General features: G+C 37.9%; 1 protein-coding gene across 3 annotated transcripts in view; it reads right to left on the bottom strand.

Moving 5' to 3' along the window:
- NVL (nuclear VCP like) overlaps positions 1-18,370 on the bottom strand; it is an 80,311-nt gene that overhangs the window by 48,326 nt on the left and 13,615 nt on the right. For all 3 annotated transcript variants that reach the window (XM_015234836.3, XM_072948674.1, XM_031690097.2), the window contains exons 10-13: positions 16,923-17,024; positions 16,654-16,771; positions 11,757-11,901; positions 835-1,099 (exon numbers count right to left, since the gene is read on the bottom strand). In XM_015234836.3, coding sequence (XP_015090322.1) covers positions 835-1,099; positions 11,757-11,901; positions 16,654-16,771; positions 16,923-17,024 — 630 coding nt within the window. The remainder of the gene's footprint in view (positions 1-834; positions 1,100-11,756; positions 11,902-16,653; positions 16,772-16,922; positions 17,025-18,370) is intronic.

Genomic DNA, 18,370 nt, shown 5'->3' with positions numbered 1-18,370 from the left:
AAACAAAAGACCTGGACCTAAGTTCCTGATCTGGAAAGTAGAGGCCATGCGGCCTCAGACAAATTACAATCTCTTAGGCTTAGTTTGACTATAAAATGGGGTAAGAACTGATATTTACTTGGCACAGTTATATGGATTAAATTATATAATATATAAAAGCCCCTGTGCAAGCTAAAAAATGCTATATAAATGTTCTATTGAGTTTTCAATACTCACAAAACTCCAAATTTTAACAGATCTTGGACTGATACACATCCCTCTCCCCTTCCCAGCACTGTCCTCCAGCAGATTTACAGCTAGGGACAAGGACAAGGCTGCATCAGCAGACCACCCTAGTCTAATAACCAAAAGGTAACCTGGAAGTAGATCTAAATGCCAATGCTGTCGTAGGAGGCGGCAAACTCTCCTTGTGAAGAACGGGAGAGTGAACAGTGCTGGCTCTGAGGGCCGTGCAGTCCCTGGTGTCGGGACCTTTGTGTGGAGTCGGCTGCAAAGTGTGAGAGCAGACAAGACTACACGTCAGTAAAGGAGCAGGGCTGTGCACCGACGTAGCTCAGTTCACAAAAACAGGCAGTGGGCAGGAGGACCATCACTTGCCTACCCCTGCTCAAGAATTTCATAGTCATTATTGTAAAATGAATTTATTCAGAATCAACCAAAAAAAGTAGAACAACTTGTACTTTTGAAATTTTAGACATTCTGAGTGTAAATGATAATTATTCTAAAGATACAAGGCCAATAAGAGAAAACCATAAACCTCAACTTCACCGATGCTTGCTTGCGTGTAAGACGACACAAACTAAAAACTTAAATTGAGAAGACAGTTTAAGGTACCTGTACAGAAAGCACCCGTGTTTCAGAAGTGGGTTCGCTTCCAATCCTTTCCTCCTGGCCTCCTTCAGATGGCAAACCTTCAAGCTCAGGATTTGTCTTCTGCTGCTCCTGCAGCTTCATTAAGACCCTGTTGACTGCGCACATGGCTGCCTCTCGGCAGAGTGCCATCAGGTCAGCGCCAACAAAGCCCGGCGTCAGGTGTGCTAACTGACGAAAATGCAAAGTTTCAGGAAGTCTTAGTTTTCTGCACAAAGTTTGAAGTATTCTGTAGAAAAGACAAGGGGGAAAAAATCAGATTCCTAATATACTAGTAAAAACAAGTCACCAAACATTTATCTGAAATCCTTCCTCTCTGTCAATGGTATTATAATGGTACAATGTAAGATCAAATAGTTCACGCATTCAACCAATGTTAAATTACTATTACATATCCCGCCTTATTCCATTAGGGATTAAGGTATAGCTACCTGTTTTGTTAGGAACTACATTAAATTCTGAAAAGAATAAAAAATAAGTCTTAAAAATATTCTGCCTTTAAGAATTTTATAATATTACAGGAGAAGTAAGATAAATAATCTATGAGGATACAGAAGTTCTACTTTTAGAGTATATTAAATGAACATCTACCAGAAATAAAAAGCCTCCAAACTGAAACCATTCATTTTATTCATCACAAAAAGTTAGGAGGATACACACTCCAATATCCAGTTTTTTCTGAGGACAGTTACTTCTCCCACTTCACCTTTACTTACTGTTCATCCCCTGTACAGCATGTATAAAAAATTTTGCTCAACTGAACTGGCAACATGATAAGCATAAATGAAACGTGGACTCCTGGATAATTATTATTACTAAAGGAATACCTAAAACAACTTCTGGTAAGACCTACTGAATACAATTTAAAAGCAGTAAAAGTATTCAGGACAAAAGGTCTGAAGCCCGACCACCTGAGTTGAATGCCAGCTCTGCCACTCCCTGTGTAACCTGGGCCAGTTATTTCATTTCTGTGCTTCAGTTTTCTCATGTGTTAAATATATATTACAGTAGAAGCACTTAATCACTGAGATGTTATAAATGAATACATGCAAAGCTCTTAGAACAGTGACTGATTCATAGTAAATACACAATAAAAGTTCATTATTATCATTTACAGATTATAATATTATAAATTAACTTGGATAAGGAAATATATTTTGAAATTTCCAAATTTGTAGGGGAGACTAATATTTTCAAATGTCAAGCTACAAAGAATAAGTTACAGAAATGTCATTTGGGATCATGTAAGTTAAATAGAAGCAGACAAACATTACTGACAAATAAAAAATAATTCACTTAGATACCATAAACAACAGGAGCCAAGAAAAAGTTCCATCATACAACTATTTCCTAAAGATACAGACCTGACTTGCTGCTATGCATAAGAATACTAAGAAATTTAGAATGTTAGGAACTATAGCTCACATAAAATAAATAGCATTCTTTTCTCAATTACAGTCTATTTTAGAAAAAATATGGGTATTTCCAGTAATCATACGATAGAAACTTCAAAGGAGGAGAAAATAATCATTAAGAGATTTCCAGTTCTAAGACAGTTGAGCGAAAGTGTTTCAGCAACATTCCCTCCACCCACTCCAAAACAAAACAAAATAGAACAAGAACCAGAACAAGAAACAGGAGCACAAAATCCACAGTCAAAGAAACTAGGAAATTATCTGTACTCTACTCTCTCTCCCCCTACCCACTCGGCCTACTCTGGAAGGACTGCAAAGAAATTTGCAGCAAGAGGATCAGTCTTGATCTCTATGAGGTCTTTAAAAAGCTATCAACATTTGTCTAGGCTATAGGCTTCATTCAGTAAGGCTCTATAATAAAGAAGGTATCTACACTGGTATGAGATATTACTGAAGGAAACAGATTTGGGGGGGTTCTGATGTATGCACATTTTACTACCAAAGAAGAGAAAGGCCAACCAACATGAGGCTCTCTGTGTCGGCTCTAGCTGATGCCCTAAGGACTGTAAATCCCTATAAAGATTCAAATACTAGGGATTCCCTAATCCCTAATAAACGATCCAGGTTTAATAACATATTGACTATAAATATAACTAATTTTTAAAAAATAAACCTTTTATAAAGTTCTATATTTACAGAATTACTGCAAAGACAATTCAGAGGATTCTACAGATCTCACACCCTTCTCCTGTTATTAAGGACAAGTCGAGGCTCGAACACATACTAAACAATCTTGTGGTTACTGGGGGAAAGGGAGTGAGAAGGATAAACTTGGGAGTTTGAGATTTGCAAACGTTAGCCACTATATATAAAAAAGATTAAAAAAAATACCAAGTTTCTTCTGTACAGCACAAGGAACTATATTCAGTATCTTGTAATAAGCTTTAATGAAAAATATGACAATGAATATATGTATGACTGGGACGTTGTGCTATACACCAGAAACTTACACATTGTAACTGTACTTCAAAAAAAAAAGGACAAGTCTGAGGATTACTGACTGGACATTTTGTAGAATGTCCTTCAACTGGGATTAATTTGTTATTTTTGTCATGATTAGACTAGGGCAATGTGTTTTGGGGAAGAATACCTAAGAGGTAAAGTGTCATTCTCATCACATCACATCAAGGACACATACTATCAACACGACTTACTGTGGGTGTGAACCTTGATTTCCACGTTTGAGATAGTGTTTGAAAGGGTTTCCACTTCGAGTGACTCTTCCTTCCCTTTCCATATTGTACTCTCAAATAAGTCACTATGCCTGGTGCACCCTGAAGGAGTAGGGAGTCATACGTCATCTCCCTAAGGACAGTGACTCTTCATAAATTATTTGGAATTCTTCTGCACCAGAGACTTGCCTATTCCCACTCATTTATTTATTCATTCAATCATCTATTTATATCAGTATAGACCAACAGATATTTGATTATCTGTAACCTTGAACCACAATCTATGAAGAAATTTATGGATAATGGTAAATGACCTACCAGAGGGCACGAAGCCAAAATTAACCTTCTGTAAGAGAAGTGCGTTAGTGAGAAGGAAGTTTATTTGTCTGGTGGAACTACAAAGACCAAGAACAGGAGGCATCAAAGTGTCAGACTATAGAAATGAGGGCCACAGCAGAAAGCTAAGCACACACAAATTATCTGAAAATCTGCATAAGAAATATGAAGGCCCCACATATTCTCCACCTTCTCAACCAGCAGGATACGAGGAATGTGCTCTCTGGTGAATCGTAACCAGGAGAGGGAAGCTCCAGGTTTGTGGACAACAGTAAGACCAACTCCACCAGAAAAGGAGGTCAAAGTCTGTGCACAGTGTATATAGTCCCTCAACTGCCTGCCCCTGCCCTTGTCAGCAGACCAGCAGCTAGATGTAGACCCCCATGGTGCTGTCTGAAGATCTTTTTCTGAAAAGCTGAATTGGCTCAACAAAAGAATCTACAGAAATAGATATTTGGAATTTTCTAGCTAAAAAGTTTGACCAATCAGATGACCAATCTGATTGCTTCACAGTGGCACTCACACTTCAGTAAAGCAGCCTGTACTGCAGACATCTAATTAGCCTCACTCTTAAGCTGCCAGCATGAAATAATAACAGTAATAGCTTTCAACTATCAAGACTTACCACATGCCAGGTACTGTTATTCTAATTGTAAACATTAGCATTTTAAACATCATTTCTCACTGCCTCTCACAGCAACGTAATGTACAAGACAGACCAAAACAAACACATATACATACACAAAGAAAAGAAACTTGGAGGAAAGAGAATGCAGAAAAAGTTGTAAAAGGATTAGCAAATGGAAAAAATTTGGCAATTATGAATTTCAGAAAAGTTAAAAAGGTAAATAAAAGAAATGTGATCATAATATATGACTTGGGTCAGCAGTGAACAATATTTATGTAGCTGAGAAATGAAAATGCTAAATATGGATATAGTCAAAATTCATAATACAACTATATACTACAAATATATGAACATGATTTTAGTATTAGATATATTAAATTATTATTTGTCAGGTATATAATGACACTGTGTGTATGTTAAATAAAAAGTCTTTATTCATTAGACATGGAAGTATTTATAGGTTGAAATGATACAATGCCTGGGATTTGCATTGTTTTAATTCAGGGGGAAAAAGTGGGAGAAAATAACACTGTGACAATGTCGATAATTATTAAGACACGGAGGTTCATTATTGTGACAGTTGTAAAGCGTATGTTTGTAAATTCTTAACCCTCTTCTCACCGCAAGATGGGTCTGACTCCTCTCCTTGGATCTGGGCTGATCTAAGTGACCAATCAACCAACAGAGTTACAGTAGAATGGACACTATGTGATGTCACTTCCAAGGCTAGATCAAGAACAGCAATGCTACTTCAGCCTGTTTCCTGCAATCCTCATGCTGTAGCCATGTTAGAATCCTTCCACCCTGAGGCTGCCCAGCTCTGAGGAAGCCCACATTATCCTGTAAAGGGTGCGACATGGAAAGGCCTTTAGCGGACAAGAAGAGAAAGGGGTTGGGGGAGGGTAAGGAACAGACTAGATGAGATGACAAGATGTACAGACAGCTAGGTAGGCAGAAAGATAAGCTCAGCCCTGCTGCTCAAATTCCCCACAATATTCAAGCTCCAGCCACAGTCTCTGTAGCCACAGGAAACCCCGAGACAGAACCAGCTAGCTGAGGCCTTTCTGAAATCTTTACCCACAGAAATGGTGAGAGACAATAAAATGACTGTTGTTGTAAGCCAATAACTTCTGCAGTGGTTTGTTTTGCAGCAATAGAAACTTGAACAATTATATTAGATGCCTTTTGTGTACACATTTGCCATAATAAAATGCTTTTAAAGTTCAGGAAAATATCAATAGCTACCTTAAAAATTTTTTTTTTCTTTCTATGGGTCGATGTTACGCTAGGTGCCCTGATTCAATCCTTACAAGAAGCCTTTAAGTGAAGATATTATCTTTTTACAGTTAAGGACTATTATTGTTACTATTACTGTACTCCACTTAAATAAACTAAAACTGGAAAATGTTAAATATCTAGAAAAAGGCACAAGGACATATGGCAGAGCTGAAATTCCTGGATACCTTCCTTCAATGACTCAAAGTTCTGGCACCTACTGGCAGCATCTCCACCCCAGCTTTGCCCATCTCTGTCCTCTTCTCCTCTTCACTTACCGTCACACCCTGGACCTTATCAGTACGTGGATCTGTTCTGCCTCTGAAATCACTAGCTCAAGCATTTCCCTCTCTGCTCACAGTCTCCCACACACCTGTTCTTGAACCTTATAGGTTCCTGGAGTCACCACCTCCTCATCAAATACTCTTATTTTAACAATTTAAGAGTCCACGGTCTACTTTTTTCTTTCTTCATCGAAATTCTAAATCTCTGCTCTCTCCTTACCCGGATCTACACTGTTGAGCATTGCTATGGGAAAAACATAAAACCAGGCCTAGTGGCACCATTTCATACCCCCTTCCTAAACACTGCTGAAAATCCTATTATTCTAGCCAGCTCATCTCAAAGTATCCAAGAAAATAATTTTACACCTTCATCACCCTCAAACCTCTAAGCTATCCATCATGTGCTTCATTTTCATCAGATGATCTCACTTTTTTTTTTACATTTTTTATTGATTCATAATCATTTTACAGTGTTGTGTCAAATTCCAGTGTTCAGCACAATTTTTCAGTCATTCATGGACATATACATACTCATTGTCACATTTTTTTCTCTGTGATTTATCATAACATTTTGTGTATATTTCCCTGTGCTATACAGTGTAATCTTGTTTGATCTCACTTTTGAATTCAGAGAAAACGTCCTCAATTTTCCAGTAACAAGCTGATAAACCTCCTTGCCTGTATGTATCCTGTCTTTTTTTACTAACATTTCAACAAAGTACCCCTCATTCTAAGGCCAGCACCGATATATAAGCTCTGATTTCCCATTCCTCCCATTTCTCTTTCCTATCAACATTTAAAGATACTACCTGCTTCTCCTATCTTAAAAAAATCCTCTTTCAACACCCCATTATCCACCTCCCGTAGCTATCACTCTCTACCACTTTCTCTCTTCTTCACAGCAAACTTCCCTAAAATGAACCAGAAGTTTGCTACCCTCATTTCTTCACTTTCCATGTACTCCTCAACCATTCCAACCTGGAGTTTACCCTTACTGTTCTACGCAAACAGCTTTTTGTTAAGGTCACTGGTGGCCTCTAGGTAGTTAAATTCAGAGACAATTTTTCAGACCTCCCTTGCTTGATCTCTCATTCCTCTTTCTGGAAATGTTCACTTTGCTTGGCTTCCATTACACACATTCTCTTCATTTCCCCAATACTTTCGGCTGCTCCTTCTACATCCTTAGTAGATGTCAGCCCCTGCAGGCCTGTCCCAGAACCTCTGACGTTTGCTCTTCACACTCTCTCTGGAAATCTTATCTACTTTCATAACTTTAACTGCCATCAATATACAGATGATTCCCAAATTTTTACTTCCTCAGAGCTCCAGACTAATTTGTCCAATTGCCAAGTTGACATCCTACTTGGACATCCTGCAAGTCCCTTTAAATTCCATCTATCCCCAAATCCGCTCCTGAAATCTGCTTATCCTCTAGTATTTCTCATTCCTTCAATAGAAAACCATCAGGTATTGGAGGTAGGGAGTATAGGTCAGTGGCAGAGTGCATGCTTAGCATGCACAAGTTCCTGGGTTTGATTCCCCAGTACCATTAAACAAACAAACAAACCAAACCTAATTGCCTCCCCCGCCAAAAATATAAAAATAATAAATAAATAGAAAACCATCAGGTATTTAAGAAAGTTGGGAATATTTCCCTCTTGCTCTTAGCTGCCACCTCTCCACACACATATTCTGTTGATGAACTTACTGATTCTACTTCGTAAACATCTCCAGCTATTCCAGTGATCTCTATTTATGCTCCCACCTCCTTAAGGCCATTCCCCATCACCTCTGGATCTCACAAGAGCCTTCTCACTGGGCTACCAGAACCCATTCCTGCTCTCCTGTCACCATTCTTCACACTGCAGCTACAGTAATCTTTCAAAACAAAAATCTGTTCTGCTTTATTTAGTTGCTTTACTTCCTTCCCACCAAAATCCTTATCAAGGTATATGTGAGCCAGCTCCTGTACACCTCTGCAGCCTTTTCACATCCTACATCTTCTTCTACAGCCATATTCTTCCAGATCCCTGGACACACTGAGCTCTCAGTCACCTCAGGGCTTTACATGTGCTATTCCTACTAGCACTCTCATCATCATTTGATCAGTTAACCACTATTTATTCTTCAAGTCTCAGCTTCCTCAGAGAAGCCTTTAAGAACCCCCAGGCCAGCCACTGTGCTATCTTCAGCCTCTGGGACCAGCCAACACCGTTTTGTGAGCTTAACTCCTTATTACTGATCAACCATGAGCTCCCAGATTTGTCAGAATTATTCCAGCAAGGTTGAGGCCTCTGTCAGCCACCTGGTCAACATGCATCTGCGGGCCTCCTACACCTACCTCTCTCTGGGCTTCCATTTCAACCGCGACGATGTGGCTCTGGAGGGCGTTGGCCACTTTTTCTGTGAATTGGCTGAGGAGAAGCGCGAGGGTGTGGAGCGTTTCTTGAAAATGCAAAACCAGCGCGGCGGCCACGCCCTCTTCCAGGACTTGCAGAAGCCATCTCAAGATGAGTGGGGTAAAACCCGCGGGATACTATGGAAGCTGCTATTGTCCTGGTGAAGAACCTGAACCAGGCCCTTTTGGATCTGCATGCCCTGGGTTCTGCCCGCGCAGATCACATCTCTGTGACTTCCTGGAGAACCACTTCCTGGATGAGGAGGCGAAACTCATCAAGATGGGCAGCCACCTGACTAACCTCCGCAGGCTCTCTGGTCCCCAGGCTGGGCTGGGCGAGGATCTCTCCAAAAGGCTCACCCTCAAGCACGACTAGGAGCCTCTGCAACCCAGCAGCCTTTACAGAGCACCTCAGGTGTCAGGGCTTCTGCCTGAAGCCTCTCTGCACTCACCAGGCAGCTTTTTAACCATCCTTGAGCCCTCTCCCAAGCCTTGGACCAAATGGAAACAATAAAGCTTTTTGCAATGGGAAAAAAAAAACAAACTCCAGACCATGTTAGCTTTGCTGATATATCCTCTCTGTCGTTGTCTTTTTGGACTTACCGCACTTCTGGTTATTCAAAGTAGTGACAGGAGACAACTACTACGTCTCCCTGGTATACAACAGGTGCTTAAATAAGTGTTTCCACAATTAATGACTTTTTAAGAATTACAAATAAAAAAACAAACATCAATGTACCTTAATTCTAGTTATATAATTTCCCCCTCTTAGAATTTAACTCATTGACATCGGCATATGATAACATAATTATTTTGCTTCTGCATTCAGAGCTAAACCAAAGTATAAAAGTAAGAAAACAACATTCTGCCTTTGTCAAAGACTCAATCAGAAATACTCTTGGTAGAGGGGGAATTAGTGTTTAATGAGTATAGTTTAAGTTTTGTACGATGAGAACACTACTGAACTGTACTCTTAAAAATGGTTAAGATGGCAAGTTTTGTAAGTATTTTTTATAACAAAAAAATTTTTTTAAAAACCCATCTCTTCCTTAAAAAATTCTCACGCATAATTACATTCAAGAGTATGTTCTTTCAGGCTTTGACCTTGTTCTTCCCAACTAACCTTAAACACCGTAAACATTTAATACCCCTCTTTAGTTTCAGACAGAATTTTTGCCCAAGCCGTCTAAGACTTAGCCAGACCATTACAGCCTATGTAAAACACCAAAATATGCCTAAAGAACTTACTTTCTGAATCTAACATGAAGAACAAACTGATGAAAGGCAGTCGTAAGTAACTGTAGGTGCCCAAAATATCTGGATTTTATTTATTAAGTACAAAAGAAAAAAAAAGCTTCAGAAGAGAGAAGTCTGACAAATTTTTCAAGTGATCAAACTTATCAGTAATACAAACTGGCATTACAAACCTCTTGAAATGATGTTCTAGAAGGACACCTCACCACCTATGTAGTTCTCTTGCCCAAAATGTTTAACCTGAATCTAATCATGAGGAAACAACCAGATGAATTTAAATTGTGGGGTAGTCTACAAAAGATTTATCTGGACACTTCAAAAAAGTCAATGTCATAAAAGTACTCCCTCCCCACAAAAGGCAGATTAAAGGAGATTAAAGGGACAGGTAGACTAAACAGCAGGTAACTGGAGTCTAGGTAAAACAAAAAAGCTAAACAAAATGAACAGTTAAAATAACTACAATGGACACTTTTGGGGCAATGGGGAAAATTAGAATAGACTATATATTAAAATAATATTATTGTCAGTGTTAAATTTCTTAAGTGTGGAAAATGGTACAATAATTACGAAGGAGGAGAATTTAGGACTGAAGTGTCATGATGTCTTCAACTGTCCTTCAAATGGGTTGGCAGAAAAGAAACAGATATACACAAAATGCATATACATATACATACAAATATAGAAAGTAAACACAGCAAAATGTTAACAAATGGTAAATTCAGCTAAAGGGCATACAGATATTTTACGTACTATTCTTTCAACTTTTTGTAGATTTGAAATTTTTCAAAATATGGCCATCTGTTGATGATGAAATCGTGGATTGATAAACAAAGAATTTTACCTAGTGAGGATGATGAGCTCCACTGTGTTGTCTCTCTCTACCATTAAGTTCGGCACTTAATCAAAAAAAGGCTTGATAAAGGATACAGGCCTTATTTCTTTCCTACTGTTATTATAAGCAACCTAAAAGCAAGGACTTCTAATTCTTTATATTCCTCATATTACCTGTCACAGTGCTGTATGCACACGTTATACACTCAGTACATGTTTGCTGAACAAATACAAACAACTTAAGTATTAAATAATATTTTGCTGCAGATATAAACACATTAGTAAACAAGCCTGAATGACTGATTAACTATGTAAAGATTATATATGTGCGAATGCAATTAGCATACCTAGAGGTGACACTGAATACAACAGTTAAAGAAGAAACTGCCAAACAGTTAAGAGTTGAAGCCACATTAAGCGCCGGGAAGAAGGGAGGATGACATGTTCCTTCCTAACGCTTTCTCCCACCCACAGTGCCTCCTGATCACTTTACATCCTGCATTCATGAAGTCTCGAGTTCTGCATCTCTTCCTTTCTTCCCCGGTCCCACGACTATACTTTCACTGCACATCACTTTCCTTAAGAGCCACTGGCAATCGTGTACAGCAATTTTGTGTCTAACTTAAGTCGAGTCATCATAAATACGGTATTTTAGAATATTTCTTTACTAGATTTTCTTTACTCCACCCCCTGAACAGTGCCTCCTGAGATACTTCTGGTTACTGAGATGATGGTGGACGTTTCTTTGTTCTATGGACATTCAACCCCAATTCCTAGGAAAGGGTGGTCCTGCAGCTTTCAACTCTCTGGCTCCATTTATTTATTTGTCACAGAACCTATGATCTGAGGCGGGTCAGTGCAACAGGTTAAAGTACAGTACTGAGATTTAACCTACGTGTAGACCAGTGAGCACTGCTCTATTCCATAGCTCTAGACACTGTCCTAGGCTGATTAGCCAAGTAAAAACCAAAAGACACTGTTAGTAAGACCAGACAAATGAGTATGGATACATAAGCCCATCATCACTACTGAAAAAGCAGCCTGAAACAACTGCCGTATTGAGTAAATTGTTTTCTTAAGCATTTAATGTGGGCTTTTCCTTTCCAAATCCATTTCACTGGTACAAAAAGAGAGAGAGAAAAAAAGGTTACATGGTATTTCTCACCCCTCATTTTCAAAGCATTCAGTTCAGATGACGTAGTGGCATACAAACTTCATTCTATAAGAGTGTACCTTTCCCTGGATGCTTCATCTGGGATACCTAGGCATATTTCTCGGTCGAACCTTCCTGCACGTCTCAAAGCAGGGTCAAGTGAGTCTGGTCGGTTAGTAGCTCCAATGACTAGGACCCGAGCTGTAGCAGCCACGTTATTCAGATCTAGTAAGAAGCAGACACAAGAATAAGTGGTAAACAAGACACTTGACATTAAGGACAATAAGAGCTCCAGTGGCGCAATCGGTTAGCGCGCGGTACTTATATGACATTAAGGACAATAATGCTTACACAAGTATTTCTAATATGTGAAAGATGGAGGAAAATAAACACAAACTTTGTCCTCAAGCAGTTCACAATCTACTGAGAAACATGTAAGACCAATCTTGTGAAGTGTAGGAAGTATAAACAAAGCACCTCAGTAATACAATGGAAGGAATTGTGAAATCAGACTGAGGAATCGGGGGGAGTTTAGGGAGGAGACAACTTTCAAGAAAAGGCTTGAAGGGTGAATAGGATATTAATAAGCAGAGAGGCAGGTTAATGAAACTCTACATGGAAGAAATGGAATAGTAAAAGGACAGAGGTACAAAGAGGTGTGACATGTTTAGACAAGGTAAGTGGTCCAACAACAGGGCATCTGGGCAGGATAGATTAATAATGTGTCTCAGACTCACAGAATTAATTTGAAATAGGGCATATAACACACTTACACGGCTTACTCTAAATATAGATTTTTATTAATGAACAGGATGCAGGGACTAAAATGTATCTTTCACAAGCATTATTTGTCTCAACTGAACCAGGGTTGACTAGCAGAGAGCCTGAATTACACCCCTTCACAGGCAATAAAAAGGTAGTAAGATGTTAATCAAGTCCTCTAACAGCCAAGTTATGAGGCAATTAAAGTATATTCTTTAGCCAACAGAAAGCCATGAAAGGCTTTTCTGATAAGATTTGTTTTAGAAAAATAATTCTAGTAATAATTCTGAACAGAGTATAGAGGAATAAAAGCAAAAAGAATTTGTTGTGATCTAATTATAATAATCAGGTGAGAAATGAGTGAAGTAAGGCAGGAACACAATAAATAAAAAGGAAAAACCCAATTTAAGTACCACGTTATAGATGGACTCAAAAGCAAATGATTCAATGTGAAGGGTGGGGGGAGAAGAAGAGACAAAGACCACTCAGTTTGGATGCTGTTAACTAAACTAGGGAATACAGGAGGGAGGTCAGATGGGCAGAAAGGGCCACAGGGGTAGCAAGAGGGGCTCCAGACATGCTGAGTGTGAGGGGATTTGGGGTAGTCACATCCAAGTACCCAGACAGGCAGGTGGGTACGTGGATTTGAAGCTTACCAGAAATCATTAGGGATGCAATTCAAGAGCTTTCCAATGAAGGGCTAAACAGGAGGTAGTTGGGAAATAGGTAGAGGGCAAGAAGAAAAGCAGATCAAGTGTAAACCTTACAAGATACCTTTAAGGGATGGGAAAAAGGAGGCAAGGAAAGCAGGACACAGAGTGTTAAGCCAACAATGACAAGGACCAGATGATCACAGTATCAGATGCTCTCAACAACCACCACCGCTAACACTCACTGGGTGCTCGCCATGTGCCAGGCACTACTCCAGGCACAGTCCACACCCCTAGTTAACCCTCACAACAACTGTAAGAGGCAGGTTCAAAGGGTGAGGGCTAAGAGTAAGCCAAAAGATGTGGCTAATAGTGACTCTTAATGACTTTTCTATGATTAGCTTCAGTGGAATGGTTAAGGCAGACAGACAATTATGGGACTGGGGTTACAGAATAGAATGGAAATAGAAACATATATTTAGTTGGCATGATACTCTTCCAATAAATTTTGGATTAAAACGAAGACAGGCATAAGGTCTATGTTTGAGACCGGAAAGCTCTTTAATACTTTTTGAAAACTGAATAAAAGGAATCAGCTAAAGGAAGAGATTCATGCTATGAGAGAAGATCCTTGAACAAGCAAAAGAACTTTACAGGAAACGAGGTGATACCTCATAATTAAGGGAGCACCATGAGCTACAAACCTACATTCACAGGAAGATGTTCTTACACTGAACCCTCCCTGTGCTAATGCTGTATACAGCCAAAGCTGCCCCACTGAGGACTCACGGATGCTCTCATCCCCACACTGCGAGTGACCAAGGGTAGGAGTTTGCTTCCTTTTTCCAGTTCATGTTGCTCAAACACTACAGTCCTGGTGACAGGCTCTGAACATATCAAGGGTTAATAACAGAATTCAACAAGAGCAATTATGAAAATCTGTTAAATCCTCCATAATGAAAAAACCCTTCCACAGGAAATCAATACTTAGCAACGTTAAGTGCCATTTCAAATGCCACCTTTTTTTCCTTCAGCTCAGCTAGGATTGGTTAACCACTACAAGATAAATTCCATTCTCTTTCTGCCTCTTCTAGAGGATTTGATCATTTTAAATTGAAGTTACGTTAGCCAAAAGTATGACTTTCAGAATACTACAAAAGAAATTAAGTTTTACTTTTTTTCACACAGAGTGAAAAAAAAAAAACTAGTTAACACGTTTCTGGGATAATAGCTCTCATAAATTAAGAAAGCATTTGTGGACAGCTCACTACTTGCACCCGTGTAATTAAACATCTGGATTCTGGCCTATGCTTTGCCAATGGCTCACTGTAAGCACCTGGCCCTTAGCTCTCTGTTCATGTTTCCTCAGACACAAGATGACGATATTTTAAGATCCTTCCCAGCTCTTAATAATCAGAATTATGTCTGAGTTTAAGTTTTTAAAATTAGGTAAAACTAGTTTTTTAAGTAGTCTCTTTAATTATCTTGTTCATATTAATTTACTTAAAAGTTTTAAATTACTAAAATTTCATATTGGTAGACTCTGAATTAGTAAAGTTTTACAAAACGCCGAGGACCTGATCATGTACTCTGCCATCCTCACCCCTAAGGTTGCCTTTAAGAATTCTTGCCTGAAAGCCATCAGGGAGCTTGAGTCTTTGGAGCATTAGCTGTGCATTCTCCTTGCTTCGTGCTCTGCAAGGCACTGTACTTTCCTTCACCATGACCCAGAGTCAGTAGATTGGCTGTGCTGGGCATCAGCCAAAAAGACCCAAGTTCAGTTCAGTAAGAGGATAACTGTATAAGTTGAACTGTTTACCGTTTTCTCTATTCTGGCTTATAAAGGGGAACCTCAAAACACCCAGACAGAAATACACCAAAACCCTCAACTAACAGGCTTCCAAGATTTTCATGAAATAAGTTATCTGCTTTTAACCTGTACTTGTTCATTTTTTCCACATTTTAGTATCTCTAAAATCGGAATGTTTCTACTATCAATGTAGTAAGCATTATGTCATACTTTGGTGTCTTGTCTTTTTCCTTTTTGAAGGTACATAAAGTAATGGTGTATGTTATAATTGATGATAAATTAGCTTCAATAAAGTGGTAATTCAGAGCATAGGTCTTAAAACATGGCAAGGAAATTTTATATAAAAATATAGCAGAATAAGCAACCTACAACCTAGCATCACAAGGAATGTAAAATACATACTACTTCAAATTTTCTTGTGTACACAAAACAGGCTATTTCATAGTAGGTAAGATCTAGTTCCAAAAATTCTACTCATGCTGATTCCCTTCCTCCAAATTTGTATCCAAATGCCATTAAACAAAACAGATAGGAAGGAACTGCAGTATATTTAACAAAGGATTTATTTCCATAATATATTAAAATATAATACTCATTTAAAAGAATTTTTAAAAATCCAATAAACATTGGGAAAAGGATGAGGAAAGGGATTCTGGAAATCATATGAAAAGCCAAGAAAATATGGAAAGATGATCAGCCTCTGTGGTAATCAGGGAAGTGCAAATTACAACAAACAGATATCAACTTTCATCCCTTAGATTGGCAAAAATTAAAACAATTGATAACATTCAATGTTGTGAAGGATCTGGAGAAAGGGTCACTCTTGTATAGTATCGGTAAAGATGTAAATGGCAAAGTCTTTTTAGAAGGCAATTTGCTACTTCCTATAAAAATTTTAAATGCAAAATATTTAACTATCACTTCATTCTAGAAAAATACACGTGTAGCAAAAAGGCCCATTTAAAGATACTGCCGACAGCTTGTTGAAAAACAAAAACCAAAACTTAAATATCCATGGAAATGGAAACATTTAAGTACAATATGATAAATTTATCCTAAAGAATACCAAGCAGCAACTAAAAAGAGGTAGATATAAATACATTAAAATGGCAACATTTCCAAGACATATTGTTAAGATACAAACACAAGTTATAGAATAATGTGGATGGTGCAATCCAGTGCTGTAAAAAGCAAAACAATATGGCTAGTATATTTACATATGTGTGTAAATGCATTAAGCTATTACTCAACCATAAAAAAGAATGAAATATTGCCATTTGCAGCAACATGGATGGACCCAGAGAATATCATACTAAGTAAGTCAGAGAAAGACAAATATTACATGATTATCATTTATATGTGAAATCTAAAAAATAATACAAATAAATCTATATACAAAACAGAAACAGACTCACAGACACAGAAACACAAACTTATGGTTACCAAAGGGGAAAGGAAGGGAAGTGGAGGGATAAATTAGGAGTATAGGATTAACAAACTACCATACACAAAATAGATAAACAATAAGAATTTCTTGTTTTAATCTGTAATGACAAATAATCTGAAAAATATATATATAAAGAAATCTGTAACATATACTCCAAAAAATTAAATTAATGATGCAATCTTTTATGAAAAGGAAAACTTCCTGTCTTTTATTCTGAGTTTTATGCTATTTGAATGTTTCATATCTTCACACCTTACACTATCAAAAAAAATTATTATCTTAAAGTGAATTCATCATTTTAAACTGACCATCCATGCAGGTAAGGAGCTGGGCCACAATTCTTCGTTCCATATCTTTTGAAGCAACTTCTCTTTTGGGGGTAATAGCATCAATTTCATCAATAAAAAGGATACAGGGTGCATTTGACTAGAAATAAGAATATCAAAGAAAGGCAATCATAAATGTATTCCATACTGCAGCATGGCGATGTACATACATTTTTAAAAATCTTAAAAATAAAAAACTTAACGTTCAAGGATCATTCACCAAATAACCTGGCAGTCATCAGCTAACTCACCACAGCCTGTTCAAATAGTTCTCTCAGCTTCTGTTCAGATTCTCCAGACACCCCAGATACAATCTCTGTAGCAGCTACTTTCAGAATTGGAAGGTCAAGCTCCTAGGGCACAAATACATAAAAGAATGACCAAATTTTCACTTTCCTACTTTTTTCCTTATTCAGACCTTCTCACAAAATTACATTTTTAAATGACTAATTTTCTGAGGATCTTCATCTTTCTGTGTTGGTCCAATGAAAAGTATTACTTAAAAATCTACAGTTTTATCCAAACACATTGACTGGATACCGTGCCTACTTGTTTTTACTTTATAGATGTCACTATAAAACACTGTTGTTATCTCTTCTGAGTAAAGGGTCTGAATATTAAGAAACATGTTTCCTCCCACTTAGAGCTGAGCCAAAGCAATTTTATCTGTTATTTAGATAAATAACAGATAAACAGCTGGAAAGGACACAGCAGGGGTTGTGACACATGTGTCTCCCACACAGCTCACTGGCATTTCTCCTGCCCTGAACCCAGAGCAGCAGGCAGTTACTGGTCAGAGGAGACAGGTGCTTTAAGTAAAGGAACAGAAACTACTGCTGTCCCACCAATACAAACGGTGACAACCCTGCCTGAGCCCTGCTATTCTTTGGCTATCTTGAAATTTCACTTCCTCAATGATACTCTCTTTGACCCTAACTCTTAACTTGGGTTAAGACAACATACCAATGACATACCACACAGCATTCTGCACTTCTTCTGTCTCCCACCCACTATAATTGTAACTATGAACAACATTTATTTGTATGAAAGACTGTTTAATGTCTGTCTCTCATATTTGATTGGAAAACTTCTTAAAGATAACAAGTGAGTTTGTTGTACTTATCACTGTATTTCAACATCTGGCATGCAGCAGTTACACAAAAGATTCATTCAACAAATGAATACATGAGACAAATGACTCAAGTTATCCTCTAAAAACAATTTTCTTTCATAAAGCACTATTTATTACTGATTAGTGTAGTATGCTATTTTTCAAATTGAAGTTCCTTGGACATTTTGCATTTTACCACTCAATACAGTTTCTGAGAAATCTGATGGAACTACAATTAAGATTGCTAACTTTTTACTTTGTTAAGTAAGTATCTATTACCGCCATTTTAGAAAGGATATTTTAACACTAAAAAGTAAAAACCATGACTCTGAAAATGAAAATTCTGAGTAAAGTTAGCTCTATAAAAAACAGTACAATTTTGTTTCCTTATTTTACTGCTCTTGAAAAACACTGGCTTAAAGAGAGTAAGAAATAACTGAAATGTAAAATAATGTAAAAAAAGGGTTGTTTACAGCTATAGCATTTTGCTTCCCACCCAATCCTTGCCACATAAATAACCGGATGCATTAAAAAAAAAAAGTGTCTCACAAATACGAGCATGAAAAGAGGTTAAAAAAAAAATGAAGA

The sequence above is a fragment of the Vicugna pacos genome, chromosome 23 (genome assembly GCF_048564905.1).
Source record: "Vicugna pacos chromosome 23, VicPac4, whole genome shotgun sequence".
Lineage (NCBI taxonomy): Eukaryota > Metazoa > Chordata > Mammalia > Artiodactyla > Camelidae > Vicugna > Vicugna pacos.
This window is presented reverse-complemented; position numbering and strand designations above follow the sequence as displayed.